The following is an 11215-nucleotide window of genomic DNA, read 5'->3' as shown; positions in this document are numbered from 1 at the left end:
ATGACATTAAACGCATTTAAAATACACCATCTTTCTGTTGTTTCTACATTAATTTGGAGATTCATTGTGAAATTATGACAATAGAATAATAGATAATAGCTAAGTCTATACTCCAGAAATATTGATGACTTTCAAAAGTAAAAATGACTTTTTATGCGATGCATGTCTGTCCACTGTTGGCCAGTGGACAAATTTAACCAGCGTAAACTAGTGCGAGTGTGAAAATTGTTTTAAATGTTCATTTTCTAAAAGCCCAAAAGTGCCCATATTTAAAGAAACTTAAAGAAACCCCTGCTGAAAGTGCCTGCCTTTCATCATGTCCACCAGAGGTTAAGAGAGGTCAGAAATTAGTCGGCTGAAAAGCACCGTTGAGTCCCGTCTGACCGTAAACAGGCCTGAGGTTACATGGGTTGTCCACTACACACTTTTAACACACAAACCCGTACATTAGCCAACACAATCAAATGGCTGAATCTGGTGCATTATTTCAAATGGGGAATTCAATGTAATTCCAGATTAAAGAATTTATGGACAACACTGAATTACAAAATAACAGATATATTATATATTGTGACTAAAACAAGCCCTTAGAAGGAGGAACAAACTTCTAGTTAAATCTGATTATAGTGACACATTGTTCGTAAAAAAAAAAATCTAAATTAAAATATGGATGTGAAGAGACAAGAAAGAAGGAAATGGTCCAAAAATAGCATTATAGCACAATCTTCTCAGCAAATGTATCATCAACAATGACTCATTTTACTCAGTACCATTGAATAGGAAAGTGAAAGCTTCATCTATTAAAGGACTAGTTCACCCAAAAACAAAATTGGCTGAACATGTCCTCATCCTCAGGCTATCCAAGATGTAGATGAGTGTATTTCTTCATGGGAACAGATTTGAAAAATGTAGCATTCCATCACTTGCTCACCAATGGATTCTCTGCAGTGAATGGGTGCCGTCAGAATCAGAGGCCAAACAGCTCATAAAAACATCACAATAATCCACAAGTAATCCACACCACTCCAGTCCATCAGTTAACATCTTGAGAAGACAAAAGCTGCATGTTTGTAGGAAACAAATCCATCAAGACAGTTTTAACTTGCTTTGACATTGCTTCTAGTCAAAATACAAGTTATCTGTCCATAATATTGCTTTTAAGTCATCTCATCTGAATCAGGAGAGAAATCTGCACAGATCAAGCACCGTTTACAAGTCAAAACAGCTCTAAACAGATATTTGGCTGCATTTTGATGTGAGAGACAACAGGAGATAGACTTTTTCACCGGAGAATGCATTATTATGGATAATGGACTCGTATTTCAGTTAATAGTTAATAAAGTTAATATCATCTTGATGCATTTGTTTCTTACAAACGTGCAGCTTTTATCTTCACAAGATGTTAACTGATGGACTGGAGTGGTGTGGATTATTGTGATGTTTTTATCAGCTGTTTGGACTCTCATTCTGACGGCACCCATTCACTGCAGAGCATCCATTGGTGAGCAAGTGATGCAATGCATTTCTCCGAATCTGATGAAGAAACAAACTCAATTACATCTTGGATGGCCTGAGGGTGATTTTTTTATGCAATTGACAGTTGCATTTAGACAAATGTACTCCTGAAATTTTTATTCAGTTTACAAAATAATACCGGGAGTTTGGGGGGTTTATCCCTCCCAAACTTTGCATATATGTGGTTTCAGTACCATAGTTTAAAACAGAAAGAACAACAAAAGTGCCATTTGTTCCTTTTTTGGTTGCTTTGTTTTTTAAGTCTTGTTGAATTAGGAATTAGGAAATAACAGTGGTTTGGAGACATGGGGAATCCCTCCGTGCCCACACACCTCTGTCCTGCTAAAGCGAGTTTGGCTGAGTAACCTGAAATGTGCTTCAAATAGTAACATCTAAAAGTTTCATTAGAGTCAAAATATTATGTTATATGACTAATTAAATATAACTATCTTGAGCAATCAGTTCATAATAAGGAAATGAACTTTGATCTGGATGTGGCATCATTACAGGAATACAAACAGGTATACAAATACTTTGTGTTTTTTAAAATTTATTTATTATCTGCTATTTCAGAACTCATCATTTAGGAAAAAATGATTATATTCATACAAAACAAAAAAAACAAAAATCGAATTACATGCATCAAAGGATTAAAGTAATTCATGTATGTTGGTGACTTTACCTTTCAATACATTTAATGTTTCATTTTTGGTAACTTAATTTCCCCTCATAGACAGTTCTCTGTCAGAGCTTTAAACCTTGCAATCATTTCATCTGTTTGAGCTCCACAATTCGTTTCTTCTTTAATGCTTTCATAAAGTTAAAAAGGCATCCTGCACAAGTGCCATAGCTGAAAAAGTGCATCCAGATAACACTCAGACATTTGTCTTTTTTTGGCTTCCCTTTGCGGGAAACATGTACTTCCTTTTTTTATCTCACTGCCAGTTAAAGCAGAGTGATTTCTCAGAAATGTGAGTTAATCCTGTTCAGACTCGAAGCAAAATTAAAGTGAAACAACCATGTCTCTACATGAAAAGACTTGTGCAATGCTTGCATCCATCAAACATGTCAAAATGAGCTGCTTAAATGCAAACAAAAAACCAAACAATTCTGAAAGAGTCTAAAATGACCAAAACTAAAGATTTCACTTTCAGTTTTTTGTTCTTTAAACAAAAACATCACGTTACATCGATAAACAAAACGAAAGTGCGTCGTTGTAACAGAAAGTTTAAAGTAAATCTAAAAGAGAAGTTGCTTTTTGCACGATCAATCTCTCAGTTAATGATCTGTCAGATAAAAGGGTAGTTATGGTTAGTTTGTAACTATATTTCGCTGAAAACATGCAAATCAGATCTGTGTTTATTCCTGTAACAGTTAAACCACATGCATTATTGACTGATAAGAAGTTCACAAGATTGTGTAAATAAAACATTCCACAAGAAAATGCCATTTCAGTTTTTCTACAATGTGTTGCTCGCAGTTTCTTTGTTATTATCACTAGTGATTTCTGAGTGCAAATAGTTTCTACATCATTTTTTTTTGTGTCTGCAGTAATAAGGCTTAATAACTGGGGTCTCATTTCTCTTTTCCTGTACTTGGTCTTTGAAAAATACAACTGAATTCAAGTATTGCGAAATGGTTTGATCTCCTGCCAGATGACTCTGCTTTACCAAAAGTCAGATTATAAAAAATTCCCAAGAAACAAAAGGCAGATCCATCATCCGGCATTGCTGAATTTGCAAGATGAAATTGCAAAACCATAGTCTGTGCAAATATGAAATGTATTCGATTTCATGATCCAGACTTTACTGGTTTCTGAATAAGTTGTAATACTGTCCTGACGTTTTTCTCCAGAGCTGGACATTTTCCAGGATGTGACGTGACTAACACCCGGCACGTCTGCCGCTCTGTTAGAAACCATTCGAGTGTTTCATCCAGGTCCTTGTTTCCCTCTTGATATCCATCCAGGATGAGCAAACAGTCCGTCAAGCCCAGAAGAGTCTCTCTGAGCTCAGACACGTCTAGTGGTTTTTCATAAGAAACACTGGACTTTATCACCTGGAAAAAGTCTCCTTTCGCTCGGGTACAGTCCACCTGGAAAACCAGATGGAGCCGGCGGATGTTGAAGGGGTCTGTCGTGGTCCTCTCAGCCCAGCAGGACGACAGGATTTGGGCCATGCTGGTTTTCCCGCAGCCTGGTTCTCCAAGCAGAAGGATAATTTCTTTCTTATCAGGCAGGATGGAGCTGATGTTTAGAGATCGGCCTTCTCTGGAATCGAGAGGGAGAGTTCATGTGGTTTAACAAGGAAATCAATGAGCAATGTGTGCTATTGTGGTTAGTTAATCAGCTGTGTTTTTCAGCAGTTCACTGGAAACAGTTATGGCTTACTCACTTTCCTATATATATATATATATATACATATAAAGGAAATGTGCTCTCTCTCTCTCTCTCTCTCTATATATATATATATACTGTATATATAGCACATGAATTTAAAAATGAATAAAAATGAATAAATATATATAAATAGTGAGTCTATGATAAAATAATAAGTAAAGCAATAAAGAAAATAAAATGCACAGAATACACTGGTTTGGCATCCATTTATCAGTTCAGAATTACTTAGAACAATCAGTATACTGTCATCAATAATTCCTTTAATTTCTTAATGGATGTCTCATGAAAACACTAACACTGATTGTTCACAATGCAAAAAAAATATTTTTTTGTCTTGTTTTTATTAGAATATTTTTATTAGAATGTCTATAAATTACGAAAAAATATTAAATTAATATAAATTTACTTAAGAAAGAATGTGACTTAAGGGGTGCGAAAAATAATCTTGTTTTCTCCTTGAATTAAATTCATTCGTCTTTCCCAACCGAGAGACATTTTTCTTGTTTAATTTTGATCCTTTTTCAGAAAGCAAGACTCAGTATCTTAAATCTCAAGTAATTGTGTCTTGATTTAGGAATGTTAAGATATTTGTACTGGAAAATGACAAAAATACTTAGGAAGAAAATCATTTTCTGCATTGCAAGCTCATCAATCAGGGTGACATTGATTTTTACTGACAGTAATCAGTCTGTTTTTTAAGGAAGTTTCCTGTCGTGTGTGTGTGTGTGTGTGTGAGTGAGTGAGTGTGTGTGTGTGTGTGTGATTCAACACATGAGTGACTCTTTTGTGTCAGAAAGTGTTTGTGTCAGATTCATAATTCCCTCATATCAATCAATCACTTACTTGCTGAGAAGTGCATATGAAGCAAGTCTGCTTTTCATCTCAGCGTTTGTGTCGAGCTCTGAATACTGTCGTATAAGCACGCTCCTCAGAGATAGAGGTTTTTCCGCAGTTTCTGCACAAATGAAAGACAAACAGAGTCACAAGAGCAGCAACATGCATGACTTTTTCCATTTGACTAATGCTCACGTTAACTGAATTTATAACAGGCTTCAGTGATTCACGATCACATGAAACCTCCAGATGTGCTTCAGATTCTGCTATAGACACTTTTTTTATTTGCTGTTCAGGAAACGAGACAGATTACAGTACATTACAGTGCTGTTGCATTCTGGGTTAAAGGCCTCAAGGGTAATAGTCATATTTACAGTTTCTATTGAACTCAACATAAATCATTGAATCATTAACTCTGCATTGTTATTATTTCAGAACATGCTTTACCTTCTGAGTTTATGTCACATGTTTGCGGCGTGTTCTCGGTCACGGTCAGTAAAGCTGTGAATGAAAGAGAAATATGATCAATAAATGTAATGGATGTAAGTTTATTGTGTTGAGGTCAGGGTTATCATTAACTAAAACAAAACCAGAAAAATGAATGTTTTAGTTACTTGGAATATAGTTACGTAACTGAAATAAAACAACATCTATAAAAACTTGAACTTCGTTTTTTTTTTTCAGCTAGTTGCCAAGGCAATATTTCTCATTTTTTATTTAGTATAACTTGCTGTACAGACCTACCTAAAACTGAAATAAAAAATAATAAAAACTATAGAGACCAAAAAAAAATTTCTAATTCAATTCAAAGAATATTGCAGGTTCAAATACATACATAAATAAATAAATAAATATGTGTGTATATCATACTAAATATAAGTCTTTAACAGTTTAAATAAATGAATATATATATATATATATATATCACAATAGGTCTCTAAACCTTATCATTAATAAATTTATATGAAGATAGCATATTTAAGCCAAATTGACATTTTATATATTCTTGATGCATGCTTTTAATACATATATATATTTACAGTGCCTTTCCAGTAACTTTTTGTTGACGTCCATATCATAAAAAGCATAAACAGTTCCTGTGCTGGAAATGATGTCAATTTGAAAAACTCACAATCAGTGGTGGCAGAAGATGAGTGTGGAAACAGGAAAGCACATTTAGATGATTCATTTCGTCTGTTTTTCTGACCTGGGAAAAGATAAATATAGAGATGATAGAGATAGAGATCACGTACACATTTGTTATCATAATTTATTGGAATTCACCCATGGTTGCACATAAAAAGAAGATATGAAACAGCATTTTTGCATAGTAATGATTTTATAATCGGATCATCAGCTGTTGACAGACACTAAAAGCCTCTTCTAAGCATTCAGCGCATGGACTCATGCAATGGACAAACGATTTTTCCATTGTCAGGATTATTTCTGTAAAATATGTTACCCTGGACCACAAAACCAGTCATAAAGGTCAATTTTTTGAAATTGAGATTTATACACCATCTGAAAGCTGAATAAATAAGCTTTCCATTGATGTATGGTTTGTTAGGATAGGACAATATTTGAATATTTGAAAATCTGGAATCTGAGGGAGCAAAAAAATCAAAATATTGAGAAAATCATCTTTAAAGTTGTCCAAATTAAGTTCTTAGCAATGCATATTACTAATCAAAAATTAAGTTTTGATATATTTATGGTAGGAAATTTACTAAATATCTTCATGGAACATGATCTTTACTTAATATCCTAATGATTTTTGGCATAAAAGAAAAATCTATAATTTTGACCCATACAATGTATTGTTGGCTATTGTTACAAATATACCCCAGCGACTTAAGACCGCTTTTGTGCTCCAGGGTCACATATGTTTTGTCAGGAAACCTAAAAAAGTGCTTCATCTTAAAGGTCAGATAACGTATAAAGCTTACTGTAAAAACAGCATGTTCAGTGTACATGATGCCAGTGTCTGAGCAGATTTTATATCTAAAAAAACTAAAGCCTTTTCAATGAATGTTTGCGGTATTTACCTGTGACAAAACCTGGTTCTTTTTCCTGCAGATACTGAAGATGAACAAACGGGAATCTGTGTTTCCATGCGGTTTGTATCGTCACGTGCCGCTGCTGACTCACTAAACTGCTGTCTAATCAATCATGGCCTGTTCTGGAAGCTTATTTATCATAATTAAAACTTCTTTCTCATAATTACGAGTTTATATCTCACAATTGCAAGTTATACACTCGCAGTTCATACTTTTTCTGACAATCGCGAGTTTACTTCTCACAGTTTGGATTTTTTCCTCACCATCGCGAGTTTATTTCGCATAATTCATACATTTTTTCTCACAAGTACAAGTTTAAATCTTAATTCAAACATTTTTTCATCACTATTGCCAGTTTATGTCTCACAATTGCAAATTATAAACTCACATTTTGGTCTTTCTTCAGACAATCGCGACTTTACATCTCACAATTCTGCCTTTCTTACAATTATGAGTTTATCTCTCATGATTTGGATTTTGTTCTCACAATTTTAAGTTTATATCTTGCAATTCTTGCAACTTTTTTCTCACTATTGCGAGTTTATATATCACAATTCTGGCTTTACTCTTACTATTGCTAATTTATATCTTGCAATTCTGACATTTTCTCTCAGAAGTACGTGTTTATATCTCGCAATTGCAAGTTATAGACTTATTTTGCCATTCAGACTTTTTCCTGACAATTTTTCTGATAATTCTCACTATTTATATTTTTTGCTATTCTGAATAATTTTCTCACAATTGTGAGTTTATGTCTCACAATTCAGATTTCTCACTATTAAACTCAGAATTGAACGAAAAAAGTCAGAATTGTGAGACAAATTTTTATCTGAGAGATCATTTTTCTGTGGCGGAAATAAGCTTCTATCATTCTGTTATATGTGATAGAGTAGGCGTTATTTATTTGATAAATGGTTTTAAAATAGTACTATGCTACATTGTTGCCAGGTGCACATATAGAAATAGTGTATGTATGTTACATGAACATAGCCCAAAATCCTGTCTGTTAATATGACATACAGCAAGAGTCACTATATTCTGATTGGTCAGTATCAGGGTTATAAGGGTAATTCACTGGGTCATTCCTGTTTCTGCACGTTCTAGTTTCATAATGCCACAGCGACAGAAGTTCAAATCTGTGCATGTGCAAGATAACTAATAGCCTTTTATGAATATTTAAGCTCAAGCCTTTTAAAAAGTGCCTGGTCACACAGCATGTGAATGACTAATGAGCTTTTCACCTGTGTCAGCTGACAAATTCCAGTTTCTATTTCCTGCAGATACTGAATAAACTGGGGATTCCTTCTTTACAAACTGTTCAATATCATATGATGCTGACTCACATGACTACTCTCTAAAATAAACAACAAATCAATCAAGCACATCTACACTGGTTACACCTAAAACCAGCTCACCATATCTGATTGAGACACCATATGAACCGACACAAACAGTAAACAAGTAACAGAATCATCTGGAATATTAAAGATGTAATGTAATGTCATGTTACTGTGTTAAATACCAGGGGATTGACACATTTGCATGGTACTCCAAGGTACTTCAAATAATACAATGCTTGAAAAAAATGGTATTACCATTGTATATGTCAAAAGAAAAAAAAACTAGCTATATAATGGTACATTTTAAATAAAGGTAAATAAATGTGCAATGTAAATTACCATTTCTTCTCCTATGCAGAATGACAGCGATGAAGACAATGGCTAAAAGCACAACGACCACGGCGACAATCCACACGTATTGAGTACAACAGTGAGGAAGGATGTCATCTGTAAAGAGAGAAAAATGATGCCGTTAAATATCGGTCACTTAAAATATGCACATAATGTCTTTTCCTGTAGAACAGAAGTTGCCAAAAGACAGAGAGAGAGAGACCAATATATATAGTATAAATTATATACAAATTGATTTTGTAAGTTGCTTTGGATAAAAGCATTTGCTAAATGAATAAATGCAAATGTAATGTAAATATATTTATATATACTGTTTAATATATAAGCTATTTTACAGCAACTATGAACCAGTGTTATTTTAGTATCATTGATATCTTTTAAAGTTTGCTATTATTTTGAATGTGATTTTATTTGAATATGAAATATTATTTAATATTTAACTTTTTAATTGTAAAGTTTTAGTAATTTTGTGTTTTTGTCATTTTTATTATTATTATTTTTTTAAATATACAGTATCTATACAGTTTTTTAAGCTTTATGTTTTTGTTTTAGTTCATTTATTATTTGTTATTTTAGTACGTCCACGTACACTAAATGGAAAGGAGAAATGTTGCCTTTGAAACTAGCTGTTTCAGTTCATGTTTATTTGAATTAATCACTTTTTTATGGGTTTAGTTTTAGTTGACATTAATAACCTTCTTCAAACATGTCTAATCCAATCAGATATTAGAGCTGTGAAACAAACAAAAATGTATTTAAAGCTAATAGCAGTACTACTCTATCGATACTTACAAACACCATAAACCTGACATATTGTGCATTTCTATTACGTAACAGAAAACATTTTCTCAGACATTGAAAGATGCTTACTTGCTTTAGGGTGAAACATATGAATAAATCTATCTGCATCATTATGAGACTAATGGCTGCTGGAAAAAACTGCAACAAAAGCATTCCTCCGCATTTATTTGAAACTGATCTGTTTTCCTTTTGTGCATGTCTTCACCTACATATTTCATATCACACGCCCCCACATCCGGGGCAAACCATCAAGGAAAATCTGTCTCACAGAAACCATAAGCAATGGAAAACAAGGGCAACTTTCAAATCTGTAGGCTGATACTACAGAGATGAACTGATAGACCTTATAAGTGCTACATACATTCAGAAAAAAAAACATTTAGGCCTAGGTTTAAGACTAGTTGTTCGTCCACTTGAAAAACACAGTTTTGGGTTATATACCATCACTCGCTCAGCAATGGATGCTCTGCAGTGAATGGGTGCCGTCAGAATGAGAGTCCAAACAGCTGATAAAAACATCACAATAATCCACAAGTAATCCACACCACTCCAGTCCATCAGTTAATGTCATGAGAAGACAAAAGCTGCGTGTTTGTAAGAAACAATTCATTAAGACATTTTAATTTCAAACAGTTGCTTCCAGCTAACACACGAGTCCATAATACATAATAACACTTCCTCCAGTGATCTCCTGTTGTCTCTTACATCACAATCCACACACGTATCTGTTTAGAGCTGTTTTCTTTTGTAAACAGTGCTTGATCTGTGCAGATTTCTCTCCTGATTCAGATGAGACAACCTTTTCACTGGAAACATCAATATTATGGATAGAGAACTTGCATTTTACCCAGAAGCAATGGTTTGAAGTTAAAAACATCTTAATGATGGATTTGTTTCTTACAAACATGCAGATTTTGGCTTCACAAGTTGTTGATGGACTTGTGGATTACTTCTGGATTATTGTGATGTTTTTATCAGCTGTTTGGACTCTCATTCTGACGGCACCCATTCACTGCAGAGGATCCGTTGCTGAGCAAGTGATGCAATGCTACATTTCTCCAAATCTGTTCTGATACTAGTTAACAAAGCTTTCCGACATCAGTGAGACTCACCTGGGATGCTAAAAGTGGCCGTCTGCCGGATTTCACCCTTCACGAGGAAAGAGCAGGTGTAGTTATTGACGAGGTCTCGTTTCACCGTCAGCTTGCTGATGATGTGGATGAGATCTTCATCTGTAGAGCGTGTGGTGCTGTTGGACATCTCTGTGAGGTTTGTGTTTTGACCATTGCTCCAGATAACCTGAGCTGACGGGAATCCCTGAGACTCACAGGAGAGCTCGGCCTCATCCTGACCCGTCTTCATCAAGCTTTTCTTTACGGGAGTATAAGGAGCTGGAAACCATAAACACACACCTAAGACAATCTGGTTCAAGTTTTAGAAAAAGTAGATATACTTGGAATACCATTTTCAGTATTATTTCTATAGTATGCAATATGCAAAATTCCTGTATTCATTGAACTCAAACCCAACCTGGATGACCTACCACTGTATCCATGATTTTTATCATTTGCTTCTTGACTAATAATTTGATTAGCAATAGTTTAGACATTTCTACACAAAATGTGATTAAAAAGGCACAATAATGTTTATATTTGTAAGTTGCAACTCAATGAATATTGTGTATATTACTATATTATATTATACTATATATATATATATATATATATATATAAAACATTTATAATTAGTGCTGTCAAACGATTAATCGCATCCAAAATAAAAGTTGTTGTTTACATAATACATGTGTGTGAGCTGTGTGTATTTATTTATTATGTATATATAAATACACATACATACAGTATATATTTTGAAAATATTTACATGTATTTACATGCATATATTTATATTCATATAATTTA

At 34.0% G+C, this 11215-nt stretch overlaps 1 protein-coding gene across 1 annotated transcript in view; it reads right to left on the bottom strand.

Annotated features, from left to right (window-relative positions):
• Positions 1-2730: 2730 nt before the first annotated feature.
• LOC107653364 (programmed cell death 1 ligand 1) overlaps positions 2731-11215 on the bottom strand; it is a 12731-nt gene continuing 4246 nt past the window's right edge. Inside the window, exons 4-9 of the mRNA XM_016440061.1 lie at positions 10409-10687; positions 8484-8591; positions 5880-5954; positions 5195-5248; positions 4757-4868; positions 2731-3784 (exon numbers count right to left, since the gene is read on the bottom strand). Of these exons, the coding sequence (XP_016295547.1) occupies positions 3307-3784; positions 4757-4868; positions 5195-5248; positions 5880-5954; positions 8484-8591; positions 10409-10687 (1106 nt within the window). The 3' untranslated portion in view covers positions 2731-3306. The remainder of the gene's footprint in view (positions 3785-4756; positions 4869-5194; positions 5249-5879; positions 5955-8483; positions 8592-10408; positions 10688-11215) is intronic.

Source organism: Sinocyclocheilus anshuiensis, unplaced genomic scaffold, assembly GCF_001515605.1.
Source record: "Sinocyclocheilus anshuiensis isolate Anshui unplaced genomic scaffold, SAMN03320099.WGS_v1.1 scaffold1151, whole genome shotgun sequence".
NCBI classification, from domain to species: domain Eukaryota; kingdom Metazoa; phylum Chordata; class Actinopteri; order Cypriniformes; family Cyprinidae; genus Sinocyclocheilus; species Sinocyclocheilus anshuiensis.
The sequence above is the reverse complement of the archived record's forward strand: the minus strand, read 5'-3'. Positions and strand labels throughout refer to the sequence as shown.